Source organism: Eublepharis macularius, chromosome 6 (assembly GCF_028583425.1).
Source record: "Eublepharis macularius isolate TG4126 chromosome 6, MPM_Emac_v1.0, whole genome shotgun sequence".
In the NCBI taxonomy this organism is placed as follows: domain Eukaryota; kingdom Metazoa; phylum Chordata; class Lepidosauria; order Squamata; family Eublepharidae; genus Eublepharis; species Eublepharis macularius.
Genome location: NC_072795.1, coordinates 134,451,316 through 134,468,385, shown reverse-complemented (window position 1 = coordinate 134,468,385; position 17,070 = coordinate 134,451,316). Strand labels below are relative to the sequence as shown.

Below are 17,070 nucleotides of genomic sequence, written 5' to 3'. Positions count from 1 at the left end.
TATGTGATCTTGGGATAACAACATGGTGACAGCTACTATTCCTTCCTTGTCCTCCAGTCAGTTTTAAAATCATAGCTTTACATCTGAGGATTTGTAGACTGACATCTAGCAGAATTCAGGTCATTGATCAGGAATGGGTTGAAACCATGGGTTTTTAATGAGGTAAGAGAAAGACCTAGGACGTGTCGCTATCTAGTTTGTTCCAGTCCAATTCCAGAAAACACAGGAGAGGGGGCTAACATAGCCCATGATTTCTATGTCCAGGGGTCACCAACCTGTTTGAGCCTGCAGGCACTTTTGGAATTCTGACATAGCCACAAAATGGATGCCACAAGATGGCTGCTATAGCTTACCATTCACACAGTGAAGATCCTTGTGCTCTGGTGGCAGCTGCTCCCAAAGCAACATTTTTGAAAATCTGCACAGCCAATCAAATCTCCAATGGCCAATTAGAAGCCTTCCTGTGCAGACGTCCCAACTGGTCCAGCCCACTTTCTAATGGCATTTGGCAGGCACCAGAAAAGGTGTTGGCTGGCACCATGTGTGCTCCCAGTGCAACAAGCAAGCTGTTTAGAAAGCCCCCGGGTTACATATTCTGTCTGTACTGGCCCACAAAGACAGTCTTTTGCTGGAATATATGTAACTCAATTACCCACTAATCTTGTCAGAAGGAGGCCTCAGTCATTAACTGTAAGGTTTGCTGCCCCAGTAGGGGAGGACAAGATCGCCAACTGTGCACCTGTTCTTTAGGAATAAGAGGATTTAAGATGTTCAGCTACAGCTGCTTTTACCTTGTTGATTTCAACAAAAGCTACAATTTTAAAAAAAAAACAAAGCCCACAATTAATATCACATTGAAGAAGACCAAAAAGCCAGCATCCTAAATAGGGATGTTCTATTGGGATCTACAATTATACCTTCATAATATTTGAAGCTGCTTATTTTTTAAAAAAATATATATTTTAAAAAAAATAAGGGCTACAAGAGTATACTTCTCCAGAAAGGAAGGCTGAATAAGGAAAATGCAATGCACAGTCAGTCTATACGTACCTAAATACCATCCACTGCTTAATGGTCAACATTTTGCCACCCTCCACAGGAGTAGAAATTAAAGAAACTGGCTGGACTATAGCATTTGCAGACCTCAAGAAGAATGTACCAGTTCAACCACAGCAGCAAGAAAGGATGTAAAATTGCCCCCAAATGGAAAACGTCACTATTTCTAAACAGTAACTGCACCTCAGAAGTGCTAAACAAGCATCTTATGTTAGCAGAAGAGAGCCAGTTTTGACAAACGTTTATTTAGAAAAAATTTATGTTATCCTTTCAGTGACCCACCTGAGGCAGCTAAAACAACTAAAACAATACAATAAAACTATACATCCATTTTAAAAGATTATTTAAAACAAGCCAGAACAGAAATACCTACCATAGTGGGACACGTGTACATAAGAGATTTCCAGGCATGTATCTTGACAGTGCGCAAACAGTGCGCAATGTTGCATGCAAGCTTTCTCCTTCCATCCAGCCAAAAAAACTCAGCAACAACATTACCAGGCTTTTCAGGAATAGGGGTCTGGATATGTCTTCATGCTCCTGCTTTTTCTTGGGACATAGACTATGGATACACAGCCCCTGCTTCTACAAATAGATATATCTGGATCTCTGATGCAGTAAAAAAGCATTCAACTCAATTATATTTTGGTTGGATATATTCCTCAACTGTTCCATGCACCAGAAACCTGATTTCAAATCGACAAGCCTTGTGGACTTCCTTACAAAATTAGTTATGCTGAAATAGCTATCTGTGAACTAGTTTCAGCTTCTGATTTCTCTGGGCATTCATGGAGGGAATCAAAGATTTGGCAAAGTTGAGACCCGCTTCTTCTAAACGTTGCCAAATTAATTCCAGGAAGCAGAGCTCCCAGAACACCTAGGAACGAACCAAGAATGCAGCAGGAATATTCTGGAATGCCTTGTTAGCTCAGGACAACAAACCTGAGGTAATGGGCGAGTGTGCCTGCATGAGCGGATGCATGTAATGAAGCCCTGCCCTGCGGGATAGACCAGCATTCTCCTTCACACAGTGTCCAGCCAGTTTCTTGCACGGCCAGCAAACAGGGCATAAAGGACAAGGCCATGATGTCGCCTCTGGTATTCAAATGTTTGCTGCCTTTGGATATGGAGGTTCCCCATAGGCAGGGCTTTTTTTCAGCTGGAACGCGGTGGAACGACGTTCCAGAACCTCTTGGAAATGGTCACATGGCTGGTGGCCCCGCCCCCTGATCTCCAGACAGAGGGGAGTTGAGATTGCCCTCCGTGCCATGCAGCGCGGAGGGCAATCTCAACTCCCCTCTGTCTGGAGATCAGGGGGCGGGGCCACCAGCTATGTGACCATTTTCTCTGAGTTCCACCACCTCTTTCCCCAGAAAAAAAGCCCTGCCCATAGGTACCTTGGCTACTGTCCACTGATGGACCTATTCTCCAGGATTTGGTCTAATACCCTTTTAAGCCATCTATGCTAGTATCCCTCACTACCTGCACTGCCATTGAACTCCACAATTTAATCACTCATTGAGTGAAGCACTTTTTTCTGTCGGCCACGATGCTCAGGGTTGATTTGTCAAAGGTGGGCATGGTAGGGCATCTGCTGAGGCCCACAGCTGGACCAAGGGCCTGCTGCTGACAAGAGAGGCACGGTCCACCTAAACTTTCTTTCTCCTCCCTGAACATATGTAGGCTCAGTGTCACCATGAATGAAAAGTTGCGCTCTAAAATACTAATTGGTTTAGTCCGTAGTCTGAATGCTCTGCTAGATTAAAAAACCACTCTCATAAAATCATACAGCAAACATCTGCAGGCATTTCTAGCCTGCACCATGATGTCAGGGCAGCAGCTGTTTTAAAATAAGCCTCCGCTGAAAGGGCATTGACAATAAATGAGAAACATCGGGGAGGGGTGTAGGCTGGAGTAGGCATGCCACACAGCCTCTATTAATTGCTCTTTACATTTCTACATTCCTGATCTCCTGGTCAGTTGGCACACCACAACAGGAATCAGGGAGTAACATGTTTCATCTTGTTCTCTCACCATTCACAGAGCACAACATTCCCATACACTCTAAGTAACATTCTCCTATGCTCAGAGGCTCATGATGTACCTTTCTTTCCGTCATGCTTCCTAGATAAGACAAAAGTCTGAACACAGCATATTTTGCTTAGTTGGCTGAGAATGGAATGTGTAACTTGTAACTGTTGTAATAGCCATATTTGGGCATCAGGGAGTTCCTGAATACAAGTGAATAAAACTCTCGCCTCCATGTTGGAGGGACAGGCTTTGCATCCAGACCCTGTCTCGTGTCGTTACTACAGAGGGGCAGTCGGGTAGTATCTCAGACTTGTTTTGTAATCTCGCCCCATCCTGCCTGACAGGCCCAACACCTCACATAAGCCCGAGAATTAACTGTGGTAATTAGTGAACCAGGGTTCCATAAAGTTGCTATGGGTTCTGTGTTTCAATTCTACTAATAACTACTAGCCTCTGAGCAAGGGAGTCATAAAAGACTTTTATAAAAGCAAATTTTCTCTGTGTTAACAAAACATCCCATATTCCAGACAAAAGAAGTTGTGCTTTTCACTTGGTTTCTCCATGTTCTCATGACACACCACATCAGTTAAACAAATGAATACCTTTAAAATGCTAGAATGGGTTCATGTACCCATGATAATGACAGTCAGGGCTAAAAGATTCACAAAGGCTTTTTCTGATGTGATATATTTTTCCTTCCAGAGAAAATTCCACATGGAAAACAGTACCGTTGAGTGAAAAATTCCACAAGGATTTTGAAAGGAAGTTTTACAAGTTTAAAGACTTTCTCTTCAAAATATACACATTTGGGCCAGATAATGATCTAGAGGCATCTAAAGGTGTGGCATTTCTTCAGCTAAGCTGGGCCGGATGGGGTGCACCCACGAGTGCTGAAAGAACTTTCCAAAGAACTTGCAGAACCCCTGTCCATCATCTTCAAGGCCTCCTGGAGGACTGGGGATGTGCCACAAGATTGGAGAAGAGAGAATGTTATCCCAATCTTTAAGAAAGGGAGGAAGGATGACCCGGGAAACTACAGGCCGGTCAGTCTGACTTCTGTTGCTGGGAAGATATTAGAACAGATTTTAAAGGGATCAATCTGTAAGCATCTGAAGGACCACTCAGTGATCCGGGGAAGTCAGCATGGTTTTGTTCCTAACAGATCTTGCCAGACCAACCTGGTTTCCTTCTTTGATCGAGTGACCAGCTTACTGGATCGGGGGAACTCTGTTGACGTGATTTATCTGGATTTCAGTAAAGCTTTTGATAAGGTCCCCCATGACATTCTGATGGGCAAACTGGAAGACTGTGGAGTAGACTATAGGACAGTTCGGTGGATAGGGAACTGGTTGGAGGACCGCACTCAAAGAGTGGTGGTCAACGGCGTTTCATCAGATTGGAGGGAGGTGTCCAGTGGGGTGCCGCAGGGCTTGGTTTTGGGCCCGGTACTTTTCAATATTTTTATCAATGATCTGGATGAAGGAGTGGAAGGGCTGCTCATTAAATTTGCTGATGATACCAAATTGGGAGGGGTAGCAAACACCCAAGAAGATAGAATTAAAATTCAACAAGACCTGAATACTCTGGAGAAGTGGGCAGCTGTGAATAGGATGCAATTCAACAAAGACAAGTGCACAGTATTACATCTGGGCCACAAAAATGAGAAGCACAAATACTGGATGGGGGATACACTTCTGGGCAGTAGTAGATGTGAAAGGGATCTTGGGGTAAGAGTGGACTGTAAACTGAATATGAGCAGTCAGTGTGATGCGGTGGCAAAAAAGGCTAATTCAATCCTGGGTTGTATCAAAGGGGCCATAGCATCGAAATCGCAGGAGGTCATAGCCTCTCTCTATACTGCCTTGGTCAGGCCACACCTGGAGTACTGTGTGCAGTTCTGGAGGCCTCACTTCAAAAAGGATGTGGACAAAATTGAGAGGGTGCAGAGGAGAGCGACAAGAATGATCAGGGGTCTGGAGACTGAGCCCTACGAGGAAAGGCTGAGGGCCTTGGGAATGTTCAGTTTGGAGAAGAGGAGGTTGAGGGGGGACATGATTGCTCTCTTTAAATATTTGAAATGCTGTCATTTGGAGGAGGGCAAAGAGCTGTTCCAGTTGGCAGCAGAGGGTAGGACGCAAAGCAATGGGCTAAAACTACATGCACAAAGGTACCGGCTGGATATTAGAAAAAACTTTTTCACGGTCAGAGTAGTTCAAAAGTGGAATCAGCTGCCTAGGGAGGTGGTGAGCTCCCCTTCACTGGCAGTTTTCAAGAAGAGGCTGGATGAATACTTGTCAGAGATGCTTTAGGCTGATCCTGCACTGGGCAGGGGGTTGGACTAGATGGTCTGTATGGCCCCTTCCAACTCTATGATTCTATGATCTGGCTATATGTGAATGAGAGATGGCTGGCCTGTCTTGACCCCATGTGAACAAAAACAAGATAATAAATAAAGAATGATCTTCATTAAAAATAAAATGTACACCTATGTGGAGGAAAGCTATTGATTGTAACTGGCCCCCAAATAAATGTTATTAATATGTGTGAGGATATGCCGTTTTACAACTGAAAATGTGAATTCATGAATGCTCTTTCAATCATCCCATCCAGTGCATACATCAGACTAATATATATATTATATACAAAGCCCATTGTGGGAAAAAATACAATGGGCTCTAGAAAGGGGAGGGCGGGCAGGCAGGCATTGCCTCTTCCGTTACTTATCCCAGCTGGATGAAGGGGGTGCGGGGATGAGCATTGCCTCCTGCTCCGCTACTGTTCCCAGCCAGGTGAAGGGGACAGGCATTGCCTCCTGCTCTGCACCTGATCCTCGCTGGGTGAATGGGGAGCAAGCATTACAACCTGCTCCATGCTTGATTCCGGCTGGGTGAAGAGGGGGTGGGCACTGCCACCTGCTCCATTCCTGAACCCAGCCAGGTGAAGGGGGGAAGGCATTGCCACCTGCTCTGTGCCTCATCCCAGCCAGGTGAAAGTGGGGGTGGGCACTGCCACCTGCAACGCTCCTGATCCTGGCTGGGTGAACAGGGGGCAGGGATTACAACCTGCACCATGCCTGATTCCAGTTGGGTGAAGGTGGGGGTGGGCTTTGCCACCTGCTCTTCACCTGATTCCATCCGGGTGAAGGGGAGTGGACATTGCTGCCTGCTTCTTGTCTGATTCCAACAAGGTGAGGAGGGGTGGGCATTGCTTTGTGCCTGGCCAGGTGATTGGGGGATGGGAGGTGCTACCTCCTCCACTCATGATCCCAGCTGGGTGAAGGGGGGCAGGCATTGCCTCCTGCTCTGTGGCTGATTCCATCCAGGAGAAAGGTGGTGGGCATTGTTGCCTTCTCCACGTCTGATTCTGATGTGGTGAAGGAGGGCAGGCATTTCCATCTGTTCCACTCCGGATCCCAGCCAGGTGAAGAGGGGTTGGACATTGCTTTCTGCTCTGTGCCTGATCCCAGCTGGGTGAAGGTGTGGGGGGAGGGCATTGCCACCTGCTCTGTGCCAGATCACGTCTGGGTGAAAGGGGGCTGGGCATTGCTGCCTGCTCTGCACCTGATTCTGGCAGTGTGAAGGGGGAGCAGGCAGTGCCACCTGCTCTGCACCTGATCCCAGCTGGGTGATGGCAGGGGATGGGTGGGAATTGACACCAGCTCTTCTCTTGATCACATCTGGGTGAAGGCAGGGGGTGGGCATTACCATCTGCTCCACACTTGATCCCAGCTGGGTGATTGCAGGGGGTGGGCATTGCCTCCTGCTTTGCTCCTGATCCCAGCTGTGTGAAGCAGTGTGGTGGGAATCACCACTTGCTCTGCGCCTGTTCCCAGTTGGGTGAAGGCGGAGGGCGGGCTTTGCCACCTACTGATCCCAGCTGGCTGAAGGAAGGGCTGTCATTTCCACCTGTTTCACTGCTGATCCTAGCTGGGTGAAGGAAGGGGTGGGCATTGCCACCTGCTCTGCTCCTGATCCCAGTCGGGTGATGGCAGGGGGTAGGTATTGCCACCTGCTCCATACCTGATCCCAGCTGGGTGAAAGGAGGACAGACACTGCTGCCAGCTCCACTCCTGATCCCAGCTGTGTGAAGAGCGGCAGGCATTTCCACCTGCTCTGCTCCTGATCCCAGCTGGGCGATGGTGGGGGGCAGGCATTGCCACCTGCTCTGCTCCTGATTCCAGTTGGGTGAAGGAGGGGCCTGGGCATCGCCCCCTGCTCTGTGCCTGATCCCAGGTGGGTGAAGGTGGGGGCATGCATCTGATCCTAGCTGGATAAAGTGGCAGCTGGCATTGCCACCTGCTCCGCATCTGATCCCAGCTGGTAAAAAGTGGAGTGTGCATTGCCACCTATTCTGCTCCTGATCCCAACTGGGTGAAGTCAAGGGGTGGGCATTGCCACTTTCTCCGCATCTGATGCCAGCTGGGTGAAGGCGGAGGAGAGCATTGCCACCTTCTCCACTGCTGATCCCAGCTGAGTGAAGGTGGGGGTGGGCATTGCTGCCTGCTCCGTGTCTGATCCTGGCCTGGGCTTCCCTTTGCAGTGTGCTCTCGGAGGGACGGGCTGCCTCTCTGGGCTTCCCTCCACAGCAGCACCCTCTGGAGGTGTACCAGGATGCGAAGTGAGTTGTCTGGAATATGGTTAGCCTTTTATATAGTAGTATTTGACAAAATGAGGAGAGATCTATAAGCAGATCAACTCAGCATCTAAAAGAAATCAGAAATAGCTGTACAGTTGGAGGGGAGATATTACCTCTTCCACCCCCACTAAGCTTCACTGACCAAGGCAGCAATTCTACTCAGAATTGTGCCATTTTACTTTTTGGAGATTACTCTCAGTAAAGTATTGCCTTGTTCCCTTTCCAAGGCTAATAACATTGTGGGGGACTGGTTTCAATGGTTAAAGTTTCAACCCTCTCTCCCCAATGTGACCTTTATCGGAATTGGGGGTCCTGAATAGCTGCTATTTTTATGAAAACACTGGATCACGGCTCCCATCATGGATCTCCTGGGATCTCATCTTGTTTGGCCCTGTGGCTCTTTTTTCTCTGTGGTCTGATTCTGACACTGCACTGCAAACTACTTCATTGCTAGAGGACACAACAGCAGGAACAGACAGCACCATTACCACGTTCCATTTTGAGAGTCCAACCATACATATCGAGTGTTTTCCTCACAGGGTTTTCATTGTTTTTTTAATCCAAGGCTGCTCTGGGATTTAAAAAATTGTTTTACATTGTTTATGTTCTTCCAAGGGGCTCAGGGAATCTATGATTCTCCTTCCCTCATTTTATCTTACCAATGACTATTTCGCATAGGTCAGGTCAGGGCTTTTTTTCTGGGAAAAGAGGTGGTGGAACTCAGGACCGCGCAATGACATCACTTTGGGTCAGCTGGAACAAGGGGGGGTTTAAAGTTTAAATCGCCCTCAGCGAAAATGGTCATATGGCCCGTGTCCCCGCCCCCTGAAGTCCAGACAGAGGGGAGTTTAGATCTCTGTCTGGCAATCAGGGGGAGGGGTCACCGGCCATGTGATCATTTTCAAGAGGTGCCGGAACTCCGTTCCACTGTGTTCCAGCTGGAAAAAAGCCCTGGGTCAGGTTGAAAGATTATGTCTGCTTTAGGGTTGCCAACTTCCAGTTGGGGCCTGGAGATCTCCCAGACTTACAACCAATCTCCAGATCAGTTTCCCTGGGGAAAATGGCTGATTTGAAAGGTGAACTCTATGGCATTATACCACACTTAGTTCCCTCACCAGCCTCTACCCCCAAATCTCCAGGAATTTCCTGACCAGGAATTGGCAAATTGGGGTCACCACGGCAGAGTGAGAATCTTGCCCAAGTGCATTTCTCAGATCCTAGGCCGACACCCTAAAACTACACCACAGTTGATGTAATTTAGGCTGTAAGTACATGCAGGGCAGAAAAGTACTTATCACTTCCCCTGTGGGACACTTTTCTTATAAAATTCACTCCCTCCAATTTGGTGGGCTTTTTGTTTGTTTGTTCCATGACAGAGAAGTACTGATCTTGATTTTAAAAACTGCCTAAAGAAAAAGAGATAAATATGCCCCCCATCTCAGCTACTGAGCTCAGATTGCAGCTTCTCACAGTTACTTTGGATTTTTAAAAATTAAAGAAAATATTTATGTCACTGAGAGACGCGTGTAGTTTGGCCCTGACATACGTTATCCCATTCTACCAGCCGTCCTTCATATTTTTTATTTTATTTTATTTACATAGTAGAGATACTGAAGCAAAACATAATCAATTCTAGGACTAACATTAGACAGCATGGAGTGATGGTTGTACATAGGAGTATATATTTAAAGCAGCAGATAATATATGAGGCAAAAATGGTGATGAAATCTATGATCCCCAACTTGTTAGTGAAGCACCTGAGACCCCATCCCTACAATACAGCCCTCCCATTTGAGTAAAAAGCCTTTTTGTATAGTTTGGTTTTGCATCATTTACAGAAAGCCAGGAGAGTGGGGGCTCTTCTGACTTCCTCAGGCAGGTCATTCCACAGGATAGGGGCCACCACAGAGAAAGCCCGTGTACGGGCTGCTGCTGATTTCACCTGTGTGCAGCCTGGTACCTGCAGGAGACCCTGTTCAGATGAGTGAAACTGCCGCGGAGGAACATAGAGAGGGAGGTGGTCCTGTAGGTATGCTGGACCAAGGCCATGAAGAACTTTGTATGTAATAACTAATACTTTGAACTGAGCACGGTAAACAATGGGTAGCCAGTGGAGCGACTGTAGGATGGGAGTGATGTTCATGCTCCTGCTCACACCTGATAACAATTGAGCTGCAGCATTTTGCAATAATTGGAGCCTCCTAGTTAACTTAGATGGGAGACCTATGTATAGAGCATTACAACAGTCAAGCCTTGATGTTACCATAGCATGGATCCAAGTGGCCAGGTCAGCCATGTCAAGATAAGAAGCCATCTTCCAGGCTAGAGTGAGGTTGTAGAAAGCATTTTTTGCCGCTGCCTTAACTTGTTTTTCTAGTAATAACGCTGGATCCAGTATAACCCCTAGGCTCTTAACTGAGTCAGTGAGGGTCAGACAAACTCCATCGGAAGTAGGGAGTACAATGTCCTTCAAGATCTCTGCCTTCCCAACAAGCATCACTTCAGTCTTGTCTGGGTTCAATTTCAATTTGTTATTTTTCAACCATTTCACCGCGTCTGTCAGGCAGCGATCTAAGATTTCCACTCCATCCTGCGGGGACCTGGATAGCAAGATAGCCCTAGGGGCAGCTGCAGCTCAGCCAAAGCTCTGTCTTATTACTATTCCTACTCCCTTCTCTTCACCTAGGTGTGGCCAGATAATTTAGTCAGAGGTTGTTTTCCAAGCACCAGAGACCCTAGGTCTTAAACCTAGAATCCCGTGGACTGGACAGTTCCTCACATGGCACCCGCTACAACGCCTGGTGCCAGCTGAGCTTCTCAGAATGTAAGCAGGGCAGTTGTAAGGCAGGGCTGGTCATCAGCTGACCTCATTTGAATGAAGAGATTCCCCATGGCTGCAATAGCAGCCACAGGCTCTGGAGGATGAAGAGGACTGGCAAGTATCCAAGCTTTCCTTAGCCAGTAAGTGGTTCAATTCCTCCTCCAAGCCTGAGTGACTGATGCAATAAGCGTCTTTTGCAAAGTTTAGATCTTTGTTCTAGTCTTAGAATCCAGTGAGCAGGGCTATTCCATGCGGGGAGATAATACTCATGAGTAGAAGCCCACCCACACTTCCTCCAGACTTCCTAGTCTTCCCAGTGGCTGGATCATGCTTCCAACCAAAGCACAGATAACATCAACCTTGACAAACCAATGGCTGGACTCTGAATAAGAAAGCTACATAGTTTTAGCACAGTTGCCATTACAGGTATACTCTTAAAAAGCTTCCATTTCAGTTTCCAATCCAGGGTTTTTGAATGAACTCTGAACCATTATAATTTTTTTCTGATTGACCAGGTATGTTATAAATACTAGAAGACTGAACTTAGATCCTTGACTAACATTAGGGGAAATTTTCTTTTGGTATATGGCTTTAGCAAAACTTCTTTTATTATAGGAACAACTATACTTTGGCTTTTGTTGCAGGGCATGCTGGAATGAGTCTTGGCTGCCTCCCTCCCTCGCTTTTCTTTCCACCTACATGTAAGGGTCTTGAAGAAGTAGCAGTTTAGCTGCTGACTGTGGAAGGAAGGGGAAGTCTCAGGGAACTATTTTTTCAATAGGAGATAGTCTTGAGAATGTTTGAATGTTGTGGCTTTGATTTTGTAGCACTCCCCACAAACATCTCACAAATGTACCCCTCTTCGTATGAAGAAAGATAGCAGGACTTGCCACAAGAATGTCAAATATAACGCTTAGTATGCCCTGTCAATCTTATTAGGGTTTTCTGACTAGATGTTTTGTTTTTGTTTGTTTGTTTGTGTCAGATAAACCTCCAGCATATCTGCCATGACTTCAGGTGTATTGTGGTTGTGAAAGTATTGTGTCTCTGAGTACATGCAGAGTGAAACCAGCATTCTGTTGCTTTGTTGCTAACTGCTTATCTTCCAGGCAAGGTGTTTTGGTCACCAGTTCCTGCTGAAGCCTGGGAACCTGACCTTGGGCGTAACACAGAGACTGAGCAGAGCTCCTTTCTCCCCACTTCCTTTCTTCCCAGGCAATGCGCACCAAAGCCTCCAATGGCCTCTCCTTCCCAGTGGGGGTGGGGGTGGTGGAGACAGTGTCCTATAATTGATCCTGCTTTACCCCCTTTAGGCATTCTGGTCAATTCCATTGTTACAGCTTCTTGAACTGATATCTTTCCTTAATAAAATCATCTTTAACTCATACACTGGAGTGATGCAGTGAAGTAATTGGAGAAGTGCCTGGCAAGACCTGACAGTTTGCTTGTTTGTTTGTTTGTAAGAAGTGACTTGATATTCTAAATGACTTTTGATGATTTGTTTATACAAAGGTATATAAGAGCGTGAGCATTCCCTGCGTGGCATAAATGGCCAGAGATATCTGCAGTGCATCAGTTTATTTGGGTCTTTAAACTCCAAGAAACTTTCTCTATATTTGCCAATATTTCTGCCTTGATTAATGGGGTGCTAAATCCAGTATTGGGGTCTCCCTGGATTGGGACATTGGTGAGTTCCTCCAACAACTAGTTAACAGGGAAGAAGCTTCTGCTTGCTGTAGTTCAGACCCCAGTTTTGTCAACTCCATCAACCAACTTCGGAGTTCATGAGATGGAGAATGCTCCCCTCCCCCCCCCCCTCCCCGTGATATAAACAGCTCCTGGTCCATAGCCGAACTGCAGAATGGCAAGCTGCCTCTTCAATGACAGAGCTATTCAGCTAGAAACTTTTGTTGGTGTATGAGTAAACATGTTCTCTTAACATTACCCTAGCAATGTTGTCATCCAAGGTAGCCCCTTGGAGAGCCAGTTTGGTGTAGTGGTTAAGAGCGCAGGACTCTAACCTGGAGAACCAAGTTTGATTCCTCACTCCTCCACTTGAAGCCAGCTGGGTGACCTTGGGTCAGTCACAGCTTCTAGCTCTCTCAGTCCCACTCACCTCACAGGGCGTTTGTTGTTGTGGGGATAATAATGGCATACTTTGTAAACCGCTCTGAGTGGGTGTTAAGTCATCCTGAAGGGCAGTATATAAATCGAATGTTGTTGCTGTTGTTGTTACGGACCTTCACTTATCCAAGGGAGGCCTAAGGTAGGCTAAGTTTCGGAGAACTGAGTTCTCTGTGGCTGCCATTTTGTGTGATGAGAATGGAATGGCTGCATAGATCCTACAGAACCTCAGGCAGACAGTGCATCAGCCACAAAAGATTTGACACAAGAAGCACATCAAGAAATATTAAGACAAAGCTCCCATCTGGCATGCTGCTTGGAATTACCTGAAGTCCAAAGAAAGCCATCAGAATGGAGTTGATGGTGCCCAAAATGCCTTCAGGATCAAAAGGCTGGGTGGTCTTGTATAACTCCTGGCAATAAAGAATGCATTGCTTAAATTAATTAAAACAATTCAAGGTCCAGACAGCCTCCTAGGCATAAACAGACAGGGTCACAGAATGAATGCGGGCCACCAAAGAGAACATGGCATACATCCAAACTGTCTCATTGCCTCATGGACGTATCTATTTTTGTACCAGATGCAGCCACTAACAGAAGAACCTCAGAGCCAGTCTGCACATTTATCCTGTGACTTAAAAAAAAAGAAAAAGAAAAAGAAAAAGTAATTTTCTAATATTCCGAATTCTATACCAATGGCAATCAAAATCAAATACTCATCTGTATAATTTTGCTTAATTTTTACGGAATCTCAGATAAGCACAGATCGGAGCTAATGTAGCACAGTAAGTAGTTAAGAAAATGCCATTTCATGTCATACACAAGAGGAAGCAATCCGGAAGTAAGTTGGAAAAATGAGGTTTCTTGGCGCATGCCAGGAAATTGGCTTTTCTAAGCAGGTGCCATCAAAGGGCAGCAATCACCACCTTTTCTCCTGAATGCAAGGAAAGGAGCTGGGTGAGCAACAGCCTGTTCCCTCCTCCTCCTCCTCCTCCTCCTCAATTATTCCCTATAATAAAATCTATGGGAAGGAGAAAACAGAAAATGCATTTCATAACCGCAGGAACCTCTCTCACTCTGTGTGTGTCTCTGCCTCCCCTACTTCCTTCATTTCTGCCTTTCTTGTTGAGACTCAAGGCAGAGTTATATGGTCAATGCAATAAAAAGCAGTATAATACATATGATGAACCATATACAGGATCACACAATTACACAGTTAAAGAACAATGAAATAAATGCATAATTCACCCAGTAGCCTGGATTTCACAAATTACAGGATCCAATAAACTAGATTTCGCAGTCAGAGGAAAATGAGAACAATATAAATGCCTCCGATAAACGTCTGAATAGGGAAAAAATAAACTTTTTTTTTCCTTTTGGGGGCCCTCAGTCGTCTCTTTCCCTTGGTATGAAAACATTACTGGGACACGGGGAAAAAACAATTAAGTTCTGTCAAGTTCTGAGAATCAGCTATATAAAAGTTTTCTTAAGGCCAGGAAAAAATCCTATCAGTGCAATCCTAAACAGAATTACACCCTTAAAAGCCCAACTGACTTTCATGGACTTAGAAGAGTTTAATTCTGTTTTGGATTGTACTTTATGTGTCAGTTACATTGACGTCTTATGTATTTTTAAGTTTTGAAACTGTAAGATGACAGTGTTCCCAGGTGCAAAGCACCTTCAATCATCCCGGGCCTTGAAAAATAAGGGGAAGTATAGATGTATGATTGGTTGAGCTGTTACCCACGTCACAATGGGCACAGCTCACAGAGGCCTTTATTACCAGCCCACTGAAATGGCAGACCTCACCAGTATGAAGCACGGACACGATACAAATGACCCTTTGCCACAAGGTTGTTGCTTGTAAACTTTTGGCTGAAGGGTGACAGCAACCAGGTAGGGAAGTTGATCATCTGGAACATCTAGTCCCATTTGACACCCAATGCTACCCCCAAGGGGTCAACAAATCAAGTTCTACTGGAGGGCTGCTGCCAGTAAGGATTAACAGCATCGGGGTATAAGGATCAGCCATCTGATTTAGTGTGGCGCACAGCACTGAGGGACATCAGTGCCAAGCCAGGAGGACTTGAGATCCTTTCCGCTCCCAAGGTCAATATGTGGAATATCCCCTCTCCAAGCCACTTACAGCTCTGTGTTGCTGTTGTCTATGCATCAGAAACATCACTGGTACTTTACCACACTGCCTTTTAATACTGCTATCATATGTCCCCAGCCATTTCCCTCTATAGAAAAAGACGGATTAAGCAAAATAGCACATTCCACTCACAGTACTAAACTTATCGTTTTCAGTAAGAGTCGGCAACTAGTTGACCTAGCTCCCTCAGGCACTAATCCAGAAGTGAAAGAAGGGTGAGGTAAAGAGAAAGCAGTAAATGTAGGAGTTGTGGGACCTGCCAGCATACCATTGTCACAGACTGAACTCGGAGATTCAACCTGGCTCCTGCCGCCCATACTCACAGAGCTTCCAGGCTCAGCTTTCTGTTCTCTGCTCCCAACCCTTATTGCTTCTCCCTAGTGTTCCATCACCATTTTGAATGGTGTCACCCTAGCAACGGGGCCCTCAGGGCTCCAGAAGCCAACTGCCTCGCCAGACAGCCCCCTTTTAGGCAGATACAGGAGCTGGCCTCCCACAGCCCGCCACTCCACACCCCTTTTCTCATAGTGTTCTTCTAAGAAAACCAGCTACTTACCAGGGCATAAGAAGCAAGGAGGAAGACATTTCACTGCCCAAAGAAATATTTTTGTATTGTGGGCAAGAAATCCCATGACTGAAGGTGGAAATAACACTTTGCCTGAATGCACTCATTTATTTATCTTTATAATCAAGAATGGCCAACCCAGGGCGTGAATTCAGTTCCCGGGGCAATTTTATTAGGCCACTAACTGCCTAACTAGATTTTAATCAATTTGTAGTAACAAAGTTTGCCCAAATGCTTTCCAGTTGCTCTGCAATTTGCCTATGCTATATTTTTCTTTTCTTGATTGTGTATAGAGCATGGGTCCTGACCTGGGTAGCCCAAGTGAGCCTGTTCTCATCAGCTCTCAGAAGCTAAGCAGGGTAAGCCTTGGTTAGTAGTTGGGAGACCTCCAACGAAGACCAGGGTTGCAGAGGCAGGCAATGGCAAACCAACTCTGTTAGTCTCTTGCCTTGAAAAGTCTGCCAGGGGGCGCTATAAGTCAGCTATGACTTGAGGGGCACACTCTACCATACAGCATGGAAATGCATACGCTTGTATAGAATGCTGTGACTGACCACATATACTCTGATATACTTCCTAAGAGAGGATGCTCACTTTATTATGGAGCTTGTGAAGAGGTTAATTTGTGCAGCATAATCCAGGTCCTTTGCACAAGTTGGCGCAGCGTGGTTTGAACTGTAGCTGAGCTATAAATAAGGCTTCCACACACTTATAGCATTCAAGTGTATGTACAGTTTATTTACAGTGACTTATATACAGAATCTTGTTCTCAGTGTCAAAGTGCTACGCCAAGCACCTAATGGAACAAGCTTCACACCAGCATACGACACTGCTGGCTTATATCCCCCAGTAGCACCCCCCAGTGTCCAATCACAGCACATCAGGTGAGGTGACGTAGGTAGTTTCTCTGCTCTTGCATCATCCAAGGACCTGTCAAATAGATCTTTTACATCAGTAATGACATGACAGATACAAACAGCAAGACATAGACATGCTTCTTGGCTCACTATGTCAACAGAAAGGTACTTTGGTCTTACTGTGAAAGTTCCGTCTATTTGAGGCAGAGGAGGAAATCCTGATCCTTGGGTCCTCCTCGCTTGTGATCCCTGGAGATCATTCCTTTCCCACCTCTGAGGAGAGGGAGGATCCCTTCTTTCTTCAGTTCACAGATTGCAGAGATTTCCATTGAAAACCACAGTGTGACGTTGCATATTTCTTCAAACACAACTTAATCTGAAGGTTAACACAAGTAAAGGGAAAGGTAAAAAAAGGGCCAACCTTTTTCTGGGGGGCAACACTCTCCCCCCACCGGTAGGAGGCTAGTTTCTCGGCCCCCCTGTCTCAACCTCCATATGCCTGGCGGAATATTTTTGTCTTGCAGGCCCAGTGGAAAGATAATAAATCCAGCTGGACCCAGATTTCCACAGACAGAGTTCCACCAGATTGGGGCCAGGATCGAGAAAGCCCTGGCCCTGGTTGAGGCAAGATGAACCTCCCAGGGACAAGTATGGGCAGGGACCACCGGTAGATGTTTATCTGCCGAACGAAGCAGTCTCCGGGGAACATATGGCGAGAAACGGCCCCGCATGTATGCTGGTCCCAGTCCGCTAAGGGTTTTAAAGGTTAAAACCAAAGCCTGGAACCTGATCTGGAATTCCACCAGGAGCCAATGCAGCTGGTGCA

At 46.1% G+C, this 17,070-nt stretch overlaps 1 protein-coding gene across 1 annotated transcript in view; it reads right to left on the bottom strand.

The window, feature by feature from the left end:
• The window catches only part of LOC129332906 (heparan-alpha-glucosaminide N-acetyltransferase-like), a 365,907-nt gene that overhangs the window by 67,238 nt on the left and 281,599 nt on the right, over nt 1–17,070 (bottom strand). The window contains exon 14 of the mRNA XM_054984210.1: nt 12,994–13,080. Within this exon, the coding sequence (XP_054840185.1) occupies nt 12,994–13,080 (87 nt within the window). The remainder of the gene's footprint in view (nt 1–12,993; nt 13,081–17,070) is intronic.